Source organism: Molothrus ater, chromosome 15, assembly GCF_012460135.2.
Source record: "Molothrus ater isolate BHLD 08-10-18 breed brown headed cowbird chromosome 15, BPBGC_Mater_1.1, whole genome shotgun sequence".
NCBI lineage: Eukaryota > Metazoa > Chordata > Aves > Passeriformes > Icteridae > Molothrus > Molothrus ater.
This window is the reverse complement of record NC_050492.2, coordinates 12,826,984-12,847,089: the sequence shown is the minus strand read 5'-3', so window position 1 is coordinate 12,847,089 and position 20,106 is coordinate 12,826,984. Positions and strand designations below refer to the sequence as shown.

The 20,106-nt window shown below is 45.8% G+C and overlaps 1 protein-coding gene across 3 annotated transcripts in view; it reads right to left on the bottom strand.

Moving 5' to 3' along the window:
* Positions 1–20,106, bottom strand: part of GRIA1 (glutamate ionotropic receptor AMPA type subunit 1) — a 121,343-nt gene that overhangs the window by 58,159 nt on the left and 43,078 nt on the right. For all 3 annotated transcript variants that reach the window (XR_004981106.2, XM_036391517.1, XM_036391516.2), the window contains exons 3-5: positions 7,753–7,992; positions 5,510–5,694; positions 1,077–1,130 (exon numbers count right to left, since the gene is read on the bottom strand). Coding sequence is in view for 2 of the 3 variants with exons in the window: in XM_036391517.1 (XP_036247410.1) it covers positions 1,077–1,130; positions 5,510–5,694; positions 7,753–7,992 (479 nt within the window). In the remaining variant the exon portion in view is untranslated. The remainder of the gene's footprint in view (positions 1–1,076; positions 1,131–5,509; positions 5,695–7,752; positions 7,993–20,106) is intronic.

Sequence of the window (20,106 nt, the reverse complement as noted above, 5' to 3'; positions counted from 1 at the left end):
GAGGTGATATTGTCATTCAGCCTTCTGTGTGGGTGTACTTAAAATTGCACAGACATTCTCACTCCAGTGACTCCAGCTCACTTTCCTGCTTAACTTTAATGAAGGGACTTTCATAAACATCCAGGACCTGGGTTATGGCAAATAATAATTTTTTTTTTAAATTAGCAGCTGAAGTTATTGGCTGCTCTGTAATTTTGCATGTCCCCCCCTGCACAAGGTAACATTTTAATCTCTGTAATTACACGGTAGGCAGCCAGCACAGGGTGCAGGGTCAGTACAGGGCACTGCAGGGTAATGATGTGGCCATTTTTGCTTGGTAAATTACAGAGTTATCTTGGGACTGAGAAAAGGAGAAGGGCAGCAACTGCTTGACTAATTGGTAGTTTAAAGTTTAATTACCCCAGGGCTGACGTGCTGCCTCCCAGATGCTGCTCTGTGCTGAAAGAACAGGTCCAGAGCCTGCACATGGCTCACCCCACAGGGACACAGGAATCCCAGGGTGCCAGCATCAGCCCAGCCTCTGCAGTGCATCCTCTTGGATGGATGGATGTGGGGAGGAGAGGGTAGGAGTTCTGCTGTGGAAAACCTCAATTTCTCTCTCCTACCTCTCCTCTAATCTCCCTAGGCAAAGAAATTTTCCATCCTCCTGTGGGACTTGCTCCAGAAAGATGGTCCTGCCACTGCCCAATGCTGCCCTGTCCTCAGGCAGCACCTCCCTGCATTAAAGGGAGAATCCTTTCCTTAAAGAAACCTTTGCATTCAATTCTCTCCCTAGAGCCATGACAGTCAGATTTCATTTAGCACCTAGGGGGGAGTGATAAAATTACTTCGATCTGCAGCTGTCACCCAGCCAAGGTCAAACCACTACAAAACCACAGCACACTTGGGGATACCCTGCAGATAATCATCCTGGCTCAAGAGAGAAAACTCCATGAGAAGAGCACAGCAAAAGACTTGGCTGGTTTTTGTTATCTAGAAGGTGGATGAGAAAAGGAGTGTACAGCTCAGTAATTATAAATACAGTGCTTTACAAAACTGAGAGATAGAAAAAACCCCCACCAATTAGGGTAACTCACCATATTTGCCAGAATGTAGTGGTACCCATTGCCATTTTTTTCAAGAGAGATGATCTGCAAGATAAAAAACAAGGATAATTAGCAGATATCAACTAAAGAAGAAGAATGTCAGCTTTCTGCCCTTTCTCACTCTTATTTTTCTTTGCTGAGACCCTTCAGCTGTGAGCAGGAAGACATAGCAAAAGAAAAGTTCCCAATCTTATTAGAGGATCGCCAGAGCTTTCACACATGAAACCTGAGCAGCAAATCTGAAATTAGACAGGACAAGATCCCCAAGAACCTTGTACAGGCAGAGAGAGAAAACAACCAAACCAACCTGTTTCCTACAGGCTCAGGGAGGAAAAAAGCCTTAACAAGATTTGTATTTCAGACAAAGGAACAAATGGGGAGTTGGAGTCCCTATGTCCTATGAATGCAACTGAAATATTAAGCAAGACTAGAGAGCAATCCTGCACATCCTCCAAGCTACAGCCCCTGCTGCAAACACCTGCCTGGGAGAGATGGCTGGAAGTTTAGGTTATGGGTAAGTTTTTGTGCACCAGTGGAGTTTCAAACTACATCTCCAGAATGAAGCTGTTTGGGCAAGCCACAGAGGATCCCCCTGCATGTTCATTGAGATAATTTATAGATTCATATGCATGGTGTCCCAATACATGTGCTTTGCCACTTACTCCTTTGTCCCTGACACAGCAGAGTCAGGGTTTTATTTTCTTTTATCAACACAATTGCTTACCAACCTGTAAGAGCTGGTTTTTTTCTATGTTACCTGGAAAAGTTTCCTTTCTTTTTCCTTTTCTACCTGTTGCCTGTGACTGGGGGGAACAGAGGCACTGATCCAATGGCCTGTGTATTTTCCTCCCTTGATTTAAAAAGAGTACAGAAAGAATACACCTAAAAGTCTTCATTATTCTAGCTGACTCCATTTTTTCACTGAAATTCCTCTCTATTGATTTCCAGCAGCACTGTTAAATTCTTACTAGTTTACTAGAGTCAGATACTATCTGCAATTGAGCCACTCTACAAACAGAAAGAAGAAAGTGGGAAAAAAAAGGCCCAAACGCCTTCAAAGCTTGTACACAAGATTTGCCAGTTTCTGAGAGAACTCTGCTGTTTCCATTAGGTTTTTTGGCTGGCAACACTACCTCTTATTTCCATTGTCATACGAACTGATTCTGATTTGCTGCCTGCATTGCCAACAGGCACAGGCAAAATCTGTACAAACTGCAGTGAGGACAGAAAGCTCCTCAGAGCCAGAATGATCCTAAAACCACTGCAGATTCAGCCAGAAATCAGTGTACCCAGGACTTGTCTCTGGTACCAGGCTGGCAGCAGGTACTTGAGAAGTGTCAGATGAGGGCAGGGAGCGATCCTCCCCATGGGACAGCACTCCCAGATTATCATGAGCAGTCATTTAGGGATTTCCAAATGGATAATAAATGAGCTGACACTTGCTCCGTGCAACTGGTTCGTCTGCCTTAGCCCTTCTCTGATGAAGTGCTCTTGTATGCATAATAAAACTCATCTGGTTCTCAGCATTAACGTGGGGGTGGCAATTAACGCCAATGAAGGCTTCATTTAGAAGCAGTTCCTTACACAGTTAATGCCAGCTCCACCAGCTTCCCTGCACAGGATCCCTCAGAGTGGCTTCTGCTGAGGCGTCTGGAGCTCTCAGAAAAATCCTCTGTCTACCTAAAGCTATGAAGATATACACCTCATTATGGGTGGTTTTCTGAGTGTCTTCCACTGCCTGATCTAAGAAGCAAAACCAGACCAAACTTCTCCCTTTCCATCCATCAGCTGAGACTGACCTTTGCAGCAAGTCCCAGACCTTGCAGGAGGAAGGAGAATCTCTGGTGCACTGGGATGTCTGAGAATTATGATCCAATTCCCCTTCTCTCCAGTGTCAACAATAGCTGGCATTGGCTCCTCCAGCCCCAGCTCTCCTTTGTTATTTTATGAGGTGTCAGAGCCGATGAACCGAGGAGCGCTGCCATCCAGCTCTCCCTGAGCTGTTAATCTTACAGCCCATCCACCTGAATTATGAAGCTCGTTTCCTGTGTTTTACACAGTTATTTGTGATCTTAATTTATTTTAAAACGCTTGCTCAGTCCTAATGTGTCCGGACAGCAGTAGCAAGCTGAGGTTATAATAGCATTTATCACTCCTCCTGACTGTGGTGAGAGGCTGTGCTGGGCTGCATGCTGATTGCTCACTTGGGCCACCTAGGTTTCATTACCCACTTCTTAATGGGAGAGTTTGACATCTATTAGAGAGAAATCCTCTCAGAGTGAAACACTGGCAGAGGAGAAATTCCAGTTACTCATTTTAATGAGAGACAAGGAAGAAACAATAGAGGGCTTTGATGGAACACAACCCACCCAGTACTTATCCCATTAAGGCTACACAGCACAGCCCCACGGCAACCTGCCCTGATCCAAGGCCTGGCTCACAAATGACAGCTACCTCAGCAAAGACAAATCAAATCCTTGAGACATGACACACAGAAATCTCCCAGAGAGAAGCCAGGTCATTTTTAACTGGCTCCTCCACAGCTGAGGGCTGCCTTGCTGGAGTCACTGGTGTTATTTGTGTTTTGTGTATGGAGGGAAAATGAAAAGCAGCAGTGGGGGTGTGAGAGGCACAGGTGCTGGGCAGCCATCCCCAGCTCTCCTGCTCACTGTGGAGCACAAATCACAAATCCACTGCCACTGAGAGATGGAGACAGGCTTGCCAGGGAAGAAGATAAATGCATTGAAACGTCCCCGAGAGGCTGAGGCAGCTTTTGGAATATCTCAGACAGTCAGAGGGACAGGGCAAACAGCACAGTGACATTTCCACAGAGGCTGCTGGTGTGGTGAGCTGAGAGACCAGCCAGCAGCCCAAGTTAGAGCCCAAGATACAGTCCCAGCTGAATTTCACATGATAATGAGCTGAACACTATCTTTGAATCCCTCCAGTCGTCTGTATACTACGAAAAACCTGGCATCACTTTCTCACACTGGGACAACTACCTCTGCTCTCAGAAATCCTGGTGGACTTGGAACAAGAATGTTAAAAAGGATGAAAATGGACTACACACAAAGTTGTGCACAGCTCCATCCTTCACTGGAGTGTTACCTCCCAGGCACAGACGGCTGCTGGAATTGCTCTGTAATTTTTGTAGTAAAACACAGCTTTGTACCTCTTCTCCCTGGGAACTGATATTTTTTTATAGTATTGCAAAACAAATAATCACAGTATCTGGATTTTTAGTGCTCTTACAAATAGCTTTTCCTATCTCTATGTTTAACACTTGCTCCAGTGGTGTGAAGAACTTTGAAAGAAAGCCTTATTTTCCTGCTCATCTCAAGAAGACTAGATAATGCTTTACAACTTAACTTTCTTTTAGACAAACCAGGTTTAAAAGCCTGACACTATTAATCCTAGAAATTTGTTATACTCTGAAGAAAAGCCAAATTCACTGCCTAGGTCTTGTCCAAAATTTTGTTCAACCACAGCTGCTCCATAGCCAGAGAGAAGATTTTACCCTCTGGAATAACCTGTTTTCTCTTTCATGAATGTAACCTTGGCCTTGAGGTTACAAGCTGCTCTCTGCTTTGTTATTCCACATCACAGAGGAGCACCCAGAGACATCCAGCAAGGATGGATTGTGCTCATCACTGAGCATCTGGTGAAATGTCAGTCCCTGTCCCAGACAGGGAGCAGCTGAAGTGTGAGACAGAGATGAAAGGTACCTTAGATAGGGAGACCTGGGAAGCATGAGGTAAGAGTGAGCTGATTATGATGAGTAAAGCAGTGGAAATTGCTCTTTTCAAATCCTTCCAGTGCTGAAAGGGTTGTAGGTGTGAGAGGGAAATGTCTCGGGGCTGGAGTTGAAGTGTGGACACAACCTACCCCTGGGCTTGTCTCCTGTCCATAGAAAACCATATTCAGGACAGATGTACCTTAATCCTTCTGTCCTGCTGGCACAGGTGTGAGAATTTGGTGCAGCACATGGAGGCTGTGGGACCAGGAACCTGGCAGTGCCAATCCACACCTCCAGCTTAACTCAGAAACTGGAGAAAGACTCTGCAGAATCAGGAGGTGCCACACCTTGTGCACACTGCTTGGAGGAATTAGCACAAAGCAAACTCACTGGGGAGCAGGGGGGTGTAAAGGGCTCAGCAAAGGAGTCAGACAAGGAGGGAGCTTGGAGCAGTGGAGCTCACTCAGCAGGAATTCATGAGAGCTTGTACTATTCCTGCAGCTTTCCTGTTTCCCCAGTAACACAGCAGAGAAATGCCTGCGAGCCCAGCAGCTGCAGGCACACACCCCAGCTCCAATGAGAGCTACAGGGAGACCAGGATCAGGCAAGAATGGGGAGAACTTCTCCAGGGAAAAACAACTCTTTCCTGCATGCAAGACCCCTCCCAGAAGGCCCACACCAGCACAACCTTGTTAAGGATGATGTGCAGCCTCTCAGACTCGCAGTCCACCACCACCAGCCTTTCCTTCTTCTTCTCCAGCTCCTGGAAGAGCATCCTGTAGCCCTCCTCTGTTGTTGTCAGGATGTTGACAGCTGTCACCTGCCAGTTCTTCTCAGCTGCAGTGTCCAGCACTTTCTGCAGGACTGACAACCCTGGGGTGGGAAGAGAAGGGGGAGAGCCAGATTTCAGTTGTGCAATGGCATCTTTCCATCCTCCTGGCAGCCTGTGTAGCTGCCTCAAGCCAGGCTGGAGTCAGTCATGAGAGTGCAGCAGAACTACAGAGAGCAGCTAACAGTCTAGATCTGATCCAACCCCATCTGGGCTAGAATTAATGACTCCTGCTTTTTCTGGCCTGGCACAGATGACTCCAGGTCTGATTTTCCGTTGTAATTGGCAGATCAGTCTCCTTGATCAGGCCCTGCTGTGGGACTCAGATAAGAACTCTAATCCCTGTCTTCCTGTTCCCCAAATAACTTGATTTCTCTCTCAATGATTTGATTTTCTTCTCATCTTTGATCTGCTTAGGCTGTGTGCTCCTCGGGTTAGGGACACCCTCATCAATCCCAGCACACTGTCACACTCAGCATGCTCCTCTCTCAGCAGCATCTCTTCAGGAGACCATTACTTTTAGAATTATGTTGCTTAAATTACATTCACAACTTTCTAGAGGAGATGCACATAGCAATTCTCTGGAATCATGCTGGACAACCCTAAAGAACCCTGTGCTTTTGGGATATTCTGTGTGCCCATGCCTCATGACAACAGAAAGCAGGTGGGATGCTTTCATGCCTTCTCCTTGTCTCTAAAGCCCATCCTGTCCCTTCAGGGGATAATTAAAACTTCCAGGACAGAGATGTGAATCACCTTAGCTCTGCCCTATTCTCCAAGTCTGCTTTGCTTGCAGCTCCAAGCCTGGAGCTTTGAAGGCATCTGAGGGCTGGGAAAACTGAATCATGGAGCAGTGAGCTCTCTTGCCTTTTGTGGTTTGTGGTTTAGAAAGTTAGGTAACATCTTCCATTACCCACATGGGTTTTTGTTTTTTTTACATAGAAAACTGACATGCACCAACATGGGGAATTAGGAATTTTCCAAGCTATCTGCCAGAAACACACATTTCACACCTGGCTGTGGACTTAGGTGAGACCTGAGCAAGTGTCTGTTCATGTTTCTAAACTCAGGACTCAGTGCCCTTGAGTTTGACAGCCCAGTTCAATATGGGACCTATTGAATAGAAACAATTTCCCTATTTTGAATTCCAAACCATTTGCACATCAGCTATTTCCCTTGTGTTGGTGGGGATTGGATCTGACCCCATGAACACACCCACACACACCCAAACCCACACAACATTGGGTCAGGCTGATGCTTCTTTTAGATCAATGCTCACCTTCAGCAGAAAGGGATATTTAGAAGAGAACAGACAACAGGGAAGGCATAGGTTGACCCAAACCCACAACTTTTGGAGATAAAGACTCTTTCTAGACCAGTATCTTTATCTGCCTGGTAATCCCTATAGCTGTGCTGAGAAGGCCCTGACGAAGGAGGAATGATGAGGAGGACTCCATCTTATCAGAGGGCTAATTAATTGCTTTATTATACTGTATTATTCTATACTATATTACATTATAACTAAACTGAATCTGCCAAGCACTCAACTCTGCACACAACTGCTCTGAATCTCATGACTGTCAGCCCACAGTCCTGACACACACACACACTCTTGTGTCACTATAGGACACAAAACAACATGAGCACACACACTGCTGCTCTCAAGGTGAAAAAAGGGAAGTTTAGTTTCTGACTCCAACATTTATAGATTTTCAAAAGTGACACTGGATTGGAGGGTGACAGTGCCACCTCTTCAATGACACTGGACAAACCAACAGTCCATCAAATTTCTCCTCCTCCATAAAAAGAATGCAAAACAATAAGTTATTTACAGAAAGTGTGTGAGAAAGTTTGTTACAAGAATGTAAATATCAGAAGGCTTAAAAAATCTTAAAAAATCAGGGTGACACGCTCGGCCCTGATAGGCCAAGGAAACAAAACCCCGTCACTTTGGGTAAACAATCTCAACATTGCATTCTACTTCGGCACAAACACAGGCACAGCAAACGAGATAAGAATACTCTTGGGAAGAATTGTGCCTTGCTTTTCTCTGTGCAGAGAAATGTGGGGCTCCAAACCCCTCCCGGGGAGCTGCGACTCACCGCGGTCAGCGTCGTAGATGTACACGAACTTCTGCCAGCTGTAGTGCTCGATGACGCTGATCAGGGCGTCCTGGAGCTCGGGGCGCAGCTGCAGCACGAACTGGTTGGAGGTTTCCACGGGGAAGCTCGGGGTTATGAAGCAGACGTGGAGGGCCCCGCAGAAGGACGTCAGCATGTTGACGGTTCTCCTCTCGTAAAACCCGAAGATGGCATAGACGCCCTTGGAGAACTGGGAGCAGACTGCAGGGGCAGAGGGGGAAGGGGGTGAGGGCAGAAAATCAAGGGGGTTTCTCAGCAATGTCACCAAAATAAACCTATTCCCTGAGATAGGCTGCAGGCTCTCTCTGGACTGGATAATTTTCCCCCAGGTGGGTGGGTGGGTGAAGGCGACCTGTGAAGAACAGGGCTTGTGGCCATGGAGTGCCCTGCTCTTGATCTCCACAGACCTGCTTTACTTTTGATAGGAAGAAATTACTCAAAAGAATAGAATCAGTGTCCCCAGGTCTCTGCTGAAAGTTTTGCCACTTCTGGAGTAAAATGAGTTATCTGAACATGGGAACCCTTCAGCAGAAAGAGGCTGCTGCAGCCCTGGATGCATTCAGGGAGCAGAAGGAAAGCCTTTACACAGCAGCACAGCCCTTTGTGGCCAATAACTCTAGAGGGAAACCATGGGTTTGACCTCAGCAGCTGAGGAAACCACGCTCAGAGGGCATCTCAGCAAAGGTTCACCAAGGTTCAACACAGGCACAGCACAGCTCCAGGGGGATCTGTCCTGGGGCATGAGCTGCTGGCTCTGAGTCAGAGCCTCTGACACTGGGAGTGTGTTGGTACTTGGGAACACAACTTTGGCAGTTTCTGGTTTCCTCACAAAGCCATGGAGACAGGGCTGTGAGCCCAGTGAGGTACCAGCAGTGTCCTGGGAGGTCTCCCCCAGGAGGGCTTGCTGGGTTCCCTGGCAGGTGTCTGTCTGTCTGTCTGTCTGTCTGTCTCAGCCCTTGTGCTGTGCAGGAAGGGCTCCCTTGGGTTAGAGCCCTTCTCTGCAGAGCACTTAATGAGATCGTGGGAGCTGCTGGGAAAATGCCTGAGGATCTGAGCGAGACAGAGAGAGTTCACACGTTGTGTTGTAAAACTTAGCCCCTGAGACAGTCAGACTCACTCAATATCACCCCTGTTTATGGCACATCCCAAGTTACCATCAATAAATCTCCAAGCTGGAGGTGGTGGCAGTGACAGCACTTTTCCTGTGTCAGAACTCTTGGCACCAGTGTTTCCTCCTCTTGTCACTCTGACTCTGAAGACCTTTGGCTGTGACATTTATAGTGACTCGACACTTCACACATCACTCGCCCGCTCTCCCAACGCCAGTGCAGGCTGAGGAGTTGGATGTGACATTCTGGGGTCCCCTGGCAAGTGCTCTGCACTGCTTGGGAATCCCCTGATTTCTGCTGCTAACTGCCAGTACCCAACCTTCTGCATGTGTGGCTGCAGACAGCCTCCTAAAAACAAGCTTCTTGCACCCTTAGCTGGCTCCATGAAAGCTCTGTCCCTCTGGCAGGGACCCAAAGTCAATTCTGGCTGGCTTTGAGCCATTGTCATGTTCCTCACTTTGCTACTGCCAGCACCAAACATTCAGAGGGAAGAGCAAGAAATCCTACTTCCCACTGTGCAGAGCAGTCCCTGCTCCCATCTCACCCCTGAAACAAAGCAGCCAGGCTTCGTGGGGCTGCTGAGAGCTGAGAATGGAATCTCATAAGACTGAAGAAATTTTTTCCTTTGTCTTGGATCTGAGCCCAGTTTTTGGGCATCCCAGTCCCGCAGTTTGTTCGCAGGGTTGCTCATCCTCTTTTCACTGATTAGCACCTGTGATCTCAGCATTTTCCTCCCACAAGGGAATTTTCTGTTCTGCAGGGCAGGGACGCCTCAGAAAGCCCAAACTGAGACGGAAATAACCCCCTCTTCTCTTTATGTTCACAGCAGTGCCTCTCTTTGCAATCAGCAATTGTGTCTGTATCAGCTGGAGTCACTGCCCTCATCATGAGACTGACACATCCAGGAAGAAAAGCAGCAGATACAGATGGAAATAGTCTGAGCATCTTTTCCATGTGGCTGGAGCAGTGGGTCTAATGAAGGGTGTGAGATACCATATGTGAGAGATCAGAACGTGATCTCCAGAGACCCAGGCTTCAGCCTCACTGAATGATTAAAGAGACATTTTCAGGACAGCTGAACAATCCAGTACAATTAATAGTCCAGACAATAAACTTAGCTGCCTTGGTTTGTTTTGTTTTAGGCAAGGCATGGCTTCCTTGGATTTCTTTTCTATTCAAAAGGAATCTATCCTTTTAAAATTTATTTTTTTTTCTTTAACTTTGTGGCTCAGTCACGCTCAGGCTTCCCTCCTACACTGTTCTGAGACATCATCAGTGCCAGCATTTGAAACAGATTGTACCAAAGACAACTGGGAAAGTGAACACTCGTTATCATTAGTAAGTTTGGAAAGAACCCTCACTTGCTTTGTATTTGCAGGATAAGAGAGGCCATGGACAAGGCAGATAATTTGAAAAAAAAATGCTTACCAAGAGTTATCTCCCAAAGAAAAACAAAGAAACTCTTGTGTCAGTTAATCTGGAAGAATGAAGAGTGAGAGCTGCAGCCACCTTTCTAGGACTGAACATGGCATAATGTAAAAGCAGTGGCTGCAAAATTATGTAAATCTCAGGGCTATTTTAAATTACAGATGCTCCAAATGAATTTACACAGCAAAGCTAAAAAGAAATTACTTGCTTGCTATTTAATACACTAAGAGATTGCTGGAACTCCTTACATTTCCTTTAATCATTTTATGAAGCAAATTTATTAATTATTCTGTGTTCATTTGATTGCTCTGCAAGTTCCTAATAATCCACTAAGAATTGTAAACCTTAAGTGGAGGAAGCAAATATTTTAAGTTCTCTTTGTTTTTGTAGTGATGAGCAGTCACTAGCCTCTCACTGATGGATTTCTAAAAAGATTGAGAGACATAAAAGGGATGAGGATTGTGCTGGAATGCAAGGTCCAAGAAGTTGAGCTCTTCTGGTCAATTGGCTGGAAATAGCATCACCCTTTCCAAGCCCTGTGCTGGCTATCTGTGAGCAGCTGGCCCCAGCCCAGCTTTTCCTGCAGAGGAGAGCTGCACTCAGCCTGGAGAGCAGCTCCAGCAGCTGAATTTGGACAGTTCCACCTCTAGCTCCTTCCTGCAGGCAGGAATCTGGGTGAAATCCAGCAGCGTAAATGTTTGCCTATCCCAGGATGTGAGCACGAGTGAGGAGGGTTTGCTTGGATGCAAATGCAGACATCTGTGGCTGGTTGCATGTGCTGTTTGTGGCCTCTGGGCTGCAGGGTGGGAAAGGACAGAGAATGTCAGTTCTGGGCTGTACCTGAGCTCAGATCCTACACTGAATTTGTAATTTATTACAGAAGAGTTTCCCTCTAAAGCAGCCCTTGGAAAATATAGCCCATAATGATTGATAACCTACTGCTGTGTTCTCCCTGATCAGTCTTGTTTAATTGGGATTTCTTGTTTGGGATTTGTGGCTGAGGCATTCCCAGTGTGTGCTGCACCAGGCCCCAGGGACACTCCATATCCCTCCTTCTCCAGGCACAGGATTTCTCCCTGAGATCTCCAGTGCTGTTCATCAAGGAAAATTAGATAAAAGCAGAGGCATTAACAAGATTGTCACCTGGTTATGCTGAAGAGACAATCCAGTGACAACCAGCTGCTCTCTGCAGAGTGCCTGTGGCAGCCAGGTGAGGCCAGAGCTCATCTGACTGATCTAAAAACTTTTCTAACTTGCAGCAAAAGTCAAAATACATTGTTAATTACTCAAAAGCTACTGATGTGGTAGAACAAGCAGGGGACACTGCCCCTCTCTCCCTGTGGAATGGTAGCCATCAGGGAGCTGATGTGTCCTTGAATTCAGATGAGGAAAAAGGCATCTGTGATTCACTCTTGGAATCCACAGACTCCGGGATTTCTAGTCCTTGCAGTGTTTCTCCAAAGCTCTCTTTTCATATGGAAATATTCGAGGTAAAGAATGTACATCAGAGAGAAACATTGATTTTACTGAAAGCACACACAGGAGAGGACACTTATTTGGGAGCTGGAGAGAGGCAGCTCTGGCCACCTTTGCAGATGCTTCCGAGAAAGAGAAAAATACATCAGTAAATACATCAACACTCACAACTTTAAATTGCACATTTTCTCTGTGGGAGAGGAAAGCAAAAGAGATGTTTTGAGTCTGTAAAAATTCATGGTAGAATTTTTTTTTTGGCTGCAGCTCTTAACCAGAGAGAGTAGATGAACAAGATTGATTTCTGCATTGGGAGAGTCAGAGGTGTTTTAAAAGTGGGTGTTTGACGTGATCCACGTTGTTGAGGGTGAAAGGCAGATGTCAGATAAAACAGAGATCTCTTTCAGGTTTTGGTGAAAGAAGATAACCCCAAAAGTTTCTCTCAGAAACCATCACCACAAAGAGGGGCTGAAATAGTCTTAGGATTTGAGGCGGGAGGAAGGGCAAATGGGCTGCACAGAAGGATGGAAATGAGGATTTGGTCTCCAGCAGTGAAAACTGTGCATTCTGCTGAGAATCTGCAAACAAGACTGCAAAAAGGGAACTGCTCTCCAGGGACACAGCTGGGGAGGAAGCCTGGTAGGAGATCCTGGCAACTGCTCATCTGCCATCTCCTTTAGAAGCAGAATTTTCACCATTTCACTGAGTTTAAGACTAGAAAGGGACATTAGATCATTTCTACTGACTTGTTTTATCTCATGGACTATTAAGTTTCACCCAGCTACCCCTGGAGGGAGCCAATAATATGGCTCAGTTGACTCTTAGGAGATTCAGCTGCTGCATGTGCCTCTGTCAGAGAACAGAAGTAGCAGAGACAGTGCTAATACCCAAAGCCACAAGAGCGGTAAAAAACCTGATTAAATGAAATATCCCCAGATGTTCCTCACAAATGACTCATGTTCTCACTTGCAAAAGGGAGCATGCAGCCCAGATGGTCCCTGCCAGATCTCAGAGACCTTCCTGACCCTGGAGATCATGGCATCTAGGAGGGAGGACACTGCATCTTCTCCAGGAAAGCTATTCCTACAATGCTGAGCTGCACGTGTGACCAAATGATTCCCCATAGCCCAAACAAAAAAAAAAATTAGAGAAAATGTAGATTCCAAAGTAAGAAGAAATCTTTGAAACCAGTCAACCCAGCACACACCAAAATGAAAAAGTGCCTTTTAGAAATTGCAAGGTAAGTGTGGCCAGACTTTGAGGGTAATAAAACAGTGATGTCAGTTATGTCAGTTATCCCCTGCAAGCTATTAAAGATGAGCCCTGCAATGCCTGCAGCCCCAATACCATCTCCATGTGCCCAAACCTCCTGGGACACAGAACCAACACCCTCACTCGCAGCAGAACACACTCACTGACAACAGTGGTGTCAAGAAGCAGCTCCCACATGCTTCCCTTTGCTCACTTGCAGTGTGCTTGTGCACATGTGGGAAAGAGGAGGGAGGATTTGCATGCATAATTAATTCTCAGCGTGCCCTGCCTGGAGGCGACCCTACACTGAGATGGAGAACCTGACATCAGGTTGGCAAAGCTGGTGGGGTTCCAGGGAAAGAGCTCTGGTGTCTGCTGCAATTAGGCTCAGCTCAGCTTTCCTCCCCAATGTTTGTCCTCACAGCTCTCCTCTGTGGCGTAGGTGCCAGAGCACATCCCAACGACAGCATGTTCCCACAGATTTCTGCAGCAGGGGAAAGCCAAACAGATTCTACACTCCCCCATTGTTCCACTCGTGTGTTTAGCTGACAGCAGATATGTCCCACATATTTGATCAACTGCAAATCAGGCTGATGTGCTATCACAAGAAATCCATGTTTTTGTTTCAGATATACAAAAGGTACAGAACAGTGCTCCCTTCCATCATTTCCCTGCACTGCTGCTCTAATGATCCTGGAAGCTGGAAAATAGTGTTCGTTTTTACATAAAGATCTGCTTTCCTTCCCTCATATTTTAACAATAATCTCTGACTGAAGAGCTGGTTATAAATGCAAATGCTGATAGTTCCAATTTTTTCAGTGAAGTTTGCCAGCACAACAAATAAGTCTTAGTTTGCCTGGCTGACAAATGATAAATTTCCTTTGAGATCAAATTGGATTTGGGGTTTTTTCTCACATGCCACTGAGTTTTAGGAAACAGAAATAGCATGGTGGTTTGGTCACCAAAAATTCACAATATGGACTCTCATTTATTTAAGTGAACTTTTGAATTAAAATCATGGTGGTGGAAGATACAGTCATGGGGAGTTGACTTTAATCTCTCTGAGGAGCCAGTTGAACGTCCTTGCTCTTCCACTTGTGTACTTCACATCTCAAAACCTCTTTTTATTTTTCTACTAGAGTCTTTGAATGCAGTTCTTATCCAGTGTGATTACAAAACAGAAGACAAAAATCAAATATCAAAGGTTTTAATGAGGTCACTGAACTTGGTGAAATAAGGAAAGAAGGGAAATGATGATATTTGTGTCAAGATTCTACTTGCTTGCTTATTTGTTTTTAAAAGTGCTTTAGCAACTTTGGGGTTGAGTCACATATAACCAAGAATTAAATATATTGAGGGGTTTACAGTCAGCACAAACTACTTCTGATCACTTTTAATAGGAATTAGATACAAATCCCTATGCAGAAGACAGTGAGATCAGAAGCATCCTTAAGAGGGTCTCATTTCTTCTGTGGGTAGAATTAGATTATTATTCTAATAGGGACAGTTTGGCTAATGAGGATCCTGTGGTTAAGAGATCAGATTATGTGTAAGGAAAAGGGGTCCATTGCCATCTCCGTGTCAGGTTTGTTGCTAATCATGGTTTGGCCCTTTCCTTGTGAGGCAACTGCTTTCTCTGAGCCCATCTGTCCCAGTCCCTTTGGTCAGAGGCTGACTTTTGCACTGTGCTCATTCAGAATAAGGCCCCTTTCTGAGCTGGAAGCACTGGTGCCATGCTCTCAAGCTGTGCAAGGCTCTTGTTGTCCACTGCCTCCACCTCTCCAGTGTCCCATACTTGAGCCACAGCTTTTCCACTGCACCCCTTGCTTTCATAACTTAAAACCAGAAAAGATGTGCAAAAGGGCTCAGGTGCCTGGAAAAAACTCTGCATTTTTCAGCTCTAATAAAAAATCTGACCTTTCCACCTTGTCTCATTGTTTAAATGGGAGTGTTTTCCTCCATGTCAGTCTGGCTCCTTTCTGGGGGACAGGTAACAAACCCATTTGGGATACAGACTTCTGAGACCCTTTTGCAGGACATTTTGTCTTTGAAAATCCTAGAACCATTGAATGGTGTGGCTTGGAAGGGACCTTAAAGATGTGCCAGAACTGTCTGACACTGTCATCAGGTCTGCTGGGCAGTCTGGCTTTTTGCTGTGTCCAGAAAGAGCCCAGCAGAAAATGCTGCTGTGCTGGGCTCCCTTGGAGCAGCAGGAGCTCTGCAAAAGCTCCTGAACCCTCTTACCCCACAACCCTCACCTCGAGCTCCCCTGCAGCCACTCTAGAGGGAAGGAGTGATCCCTGTAGGGCCCCCAGCTGCAGATGGATGTTCACATGGGACCCATGGACTCAGGAAGACCAGAGATCCCTGCTCTCACCTAACCTTCCACAATGAAATTGAGAGCTCATAATTTGTCCTCATTGAACTCTCTGTGTCTGAAGCAGAGACATAAATATTAAAGCAAGATTACTACAAATGGAAAAGCGACAGCGACATTGTAAAAGGAGATGAGGAATGAGGGTTCAACCAATTTTCCTTCTGCTTTTTTATTAGATGGCCTTTTGTATTATATTGGTCCTTCTGAAGTGCTGTACAGTTTCTAGTACAAGGGAAACTAAGTAGAGGATCGTGGTATGGATTCTTCTGGGAAACATGAACAACAACAGAGGGAAAGAACAGAGCACCAGCATCTTAATAGAGTATACAGCACACCTCTCAGCTCACCACAGCATTTAATTCTGGGCTGTAAGTGCTGAATTATTAAAACAGGAGAAAGAGGGGAGTGAGGAGTGGGAGAGGGGAAGATAAGCAGTGGCAGAAAGCAAATGTCACATAGAGAAGGTCTTGCTGCAGATGAAGTACATTTTGTCTTCAATAGCTTCTTTTCTTTCCCTAATACATTATATTGGTTCATAGACATTAAAGCCTCAGACTTCAGTGCAAGCCTGAGGTTCTGGTGGAGATTTTGTAAGGGTCTGTCTTGAAACTGTCAGCAGAACTTTACATTTACCAAAGACAAGGACCCCTCAAAGAGAACCTCTCACACAGGACAGAGCATCATGTCCTTGGGGGCTTGAAGTGGCAAGAGGTACCTAAACCCATTAGCTGGCACATTATTTATAAACCTTCACATTTTCTATCCACTTTCAGGGCTACATCACAGGTGTCTGCTGAGTTAACAAAGCAGATGCTCCAAAACCTACATGTGCTATCACTGCCCCAAAAGTGACACCCCTCCTGCAGTCACTGGAGCCTTTGTTTTTCTGGGAAGAGGAGAGACAGGCACAAACCCAACAAACTACTCAGCACACAAGGATTAAGCCCTAGAACATAAACCTTTTGTGCTACCTAGTTGCACATTGTGCTCACCTGAGGTCTGTGAAAGCACCAATGGTTTTGAAACCTATTTAACATCTCAGCAAGGGCTGAGTTTGGTGCAGAATGACAAGATCCTTTGACATCTGAGAGTGCTGGGTTTTGTGGCCTTAAGTGCCTCCCCTGGTGGCTCTTTGCTACAGTAATATCTTGTAGGGTTTTTATTTTCCCTTTTCACATTAATGTTCCGTTCCATTGTGCTCATAGCTTTGTTCAGAGCTACTTAATGTCAGGGGGAATATTACCATTTCTTCCCTCTCATTAGAACAGCTTTAATCCTGTCTGCACTGCGAGGACAATAAATGATAAGAGTTACAACATTTTGATTTCTGCAGTGCTCAGAGCACCAGGTTTGGTGGAAAATCCCAAACAAACAAGTTGAAGCTTGAGATCTTTTAAACTCAGTGGGAGACTGTGTTGTCTGGGGAGCAGGGAGGCAGAAGTGTGACAGATGGTGAGATCTGGACCTATGGTTTGCAGTTTTATGGTCTCTGGTGGAACTTCTGTGTGAGTTGCTCGCCGTGGGTGGTGGAACAAACAGTTTACATGAAGTGCATCCAGTCAGGGTGCCCAGATGGAGCTTCTGCAGAGGGGAGATGCTTAAACCAGGGCTGCAAGCAGCTCTAGAGGCCAGTTCCCCCTCGTGGGAGGTGAAGACATCCGTCCCTCTGAGTGATGTGAATGGTGGGGATGCAGGAACTGGGAGAACACTTCCCTGCCCCACTGCTCCCACAGACCTGTGGGTAAATGTGGAGCCCACAGGGAATGTGACACAAAATAACAAGTATCAGCCTGGCTACCCAGCAAGACCTTCAGCACAAATAAAGTGGAATTTGAGGTTTTTTTCCAAAAAATCTTAGGTGAAATTTGTGCCATTTTACCAGCATGACAGAGGGGACATTTACAGCTACAGGCTTCCTGAACCTGCAATAGGATCCACAAAAATCATCTCCCATAGCAAGCTCACAGGACTGAGCAAAGGACCAAGATGTGGGAGAAGCTGCAAAGCCCATCACCAGCTATATAAAGTGACCATAGATACACATCTTTTGCCTCAAAGACCTCTGGGCAACCAAATCCCTTTAATGTCAGTGACAGGGGGTATCAAGTACAAAGCAAAACTTTGGGAAAGGCTTTTCAGCTGGATGTTTTACTTACAGAGCTTGATATGTCACAGTAAAGATTTGTGCTAATGAAAGATAAAAAATCATCAACCCTACACGGAGGCCAGTGAAGGCACTAGGAGCCCCTCAGTTATCCTGCTGTAGGACTGAGAAAATAGCCTGGAAAATGGGATGTGTGGCTTAGGGAGAAGAATATTAGAGCATCCTTAACATTAGGAAAACACTGATATCCCTTCCTGACGTGCCTACTTACAAGCAAACACCTTCCCTACTGATTTCTATTCTGGGAGAATTTTTAGGCTGCTGGAGAAAGAGACACTCTAGTGAGCTGCAGAGAGCAAGAGAGATCATGTAAAACACTCTGCATAAATGCAAATTGCAGGGAGGCCAAGCAGAGCGCAGGAAGGGGAGCTGCTGCAAACCTGGGGGTTGTTCATCATTGCAGAGCAGTGACACTGCACTCACAGATGCAGGTTCTGCCTCAAGCAGTCACTCAGTGCAAACCAAAGCTGATGACAGGATTTAGGCAGCTAGTGAGAAAACCCCACTGCTTCTCAGCAGAAACTTTACCTGTAAAATATTATTTAGAGAGAAAAGCAGCAGCAGGCTGGGGGATGCTAATTTGTACCACTTCTCACAAGCATCAGAGACTCTTGCACCAGGTGTTGCTCAGCACTTCTGTTGACATTACAGAGAAATGCCTCTGATGAAACCCATTTGTTCATGAAACCAGGATCACTTGCCAGCCAGGGACAGGCAGGACTTGCACAGAGAGGCACCAGGAGCACCAGCTTTTCAAGGAGTGGAAACATTCCTTGGATTTAACAAATGCTGTGCAAGACAGCTGAGCCATGGAAAGCTTCACACTTCAGGACTTGCTTCCCACAAGGAAAACTGGGAAACAACACCATGAACTGGACTCTGACTGCAGAGCTAAAGTGAACACATAGCTAAAGGTATAATTAACATAATTAAGGCACCATTTATTCCAGAAGCCTCTGGGAGAAAGGCAGGTGGAACTTCCAGCTACAAGAGAAGGTTGGCAGGGCAGAGGCTGCTGCCACTGGTGGGAAGAACCCAAATAAAAACTTTGTGTGGAAGAACAGGCAAGAAGAAACATCCCTGGGACAGTTTTTTTTCTCTTGGTGTTCACAGGAAGCCTGAGGTGCAATATAAAACCTGTGATTTTACACCTCTGGGACTGTCCTAGCTAACCTGTGAGGGCTGTGATTTTCTTCTCTCTGTACTGCAACCCACTTTCAGTGCTGAATGTGGCAGGGAGGAATGTGCAGTGTAGCCTTCACTTCCAGCTCCTGAGCCTCCTGCTGGAGTAAAGATTCCTTTCCCTGTGAGAGCAATTCTTTCTGGCTGCCCGTATTTAACATGGCAGTGAACATCTGCAGAGGTGTTTCCAAAGAGATTGTTGGGATCATTCCTCTGCACTGACAGCAGAGCAATGTCAGCCGAGAGCCTCGGTGGCATTTCCAAAACACACTTGAATCACTGAGTTGACTTCTGTGTCCCTCTAAAGAAGAGATGTTGGGATGATCTTCAGGTGATTTGGGTGTGTAAGGAAGACACATGGTGCCTGCAACGACTGAAAATTAGGCTTTTGCTAGTTTTATATATACACTAAAAGCTTTTCCCCTGTGACAATTTTACCAGTGCATTCCTGAGGAAAGATGCTTTTCTGCCATTGTCTGAGGAGCAACGGAAGAACTGGGCTCATGTGCAGGTTTGGTTGACAGAATGTGCACCCTGTCCATGTGCACCTTGCACCACCCTGATGGTGCAGCTGTAAATCCATGGCTATAATCCCCTTGCATCCTCCTGCAAACTTCTTTCTTGAACACCTCATGTAAAGAGAGTTGAGAAAATCATCAGCTTTCTGCCTAGTTGGAAATATTAGTCTGTGCAGTATAAGCAAGACAGCAAAGAAAAATTTTATTGCGTGTAGGAAAGTTGTCTACATTATAGTTTCCCTGGTAACTACATCGAGACCAACAGAATTACACTGGGTCTAACTATGGTCTACTTTGTCAGGTGGGAAGCACATCATGTTTCCTGCAGGAGGCTGCAGGGATACAGGACCTGATTTGTGGGTGCACTCAGCTGTGACTGGCTTGCAAAGTGTGTTTGCTTCATGTCTGCTTGAGCACAGGTCACCAGGTCCTCCTCAGAATGAAACCAAAAGGAATTTGTGATAAAAGACCCTTGAGATACTTTTCTTGACGTCCTTATTGGAAAAATCCTTCAAAGGAAATGGATGGGAAATAACAGAAACCTGGGGAGTTGTGAAAGCTGGATGGGAGAGAGGAACAGGGGAAAGGAGATGCAGGCTTGAGGTTCATTGATGGGAGAACAACCATTTAAATTTCAAAATCAATTGGAGCTTTGAAAGAGGAAAAACAAGGATGAAAGAGAGTGTGAAGGGGGGCTGAGTGCAGGTGCATTCAGGGATTCAAGGGTGAATCTTTTTCTGGCAGGTGGGGGAGGAAAATGGTCATCAACACCTGGGTCACTGTTTTTCCTCTCTCTGAATGGAAAAAGGAACA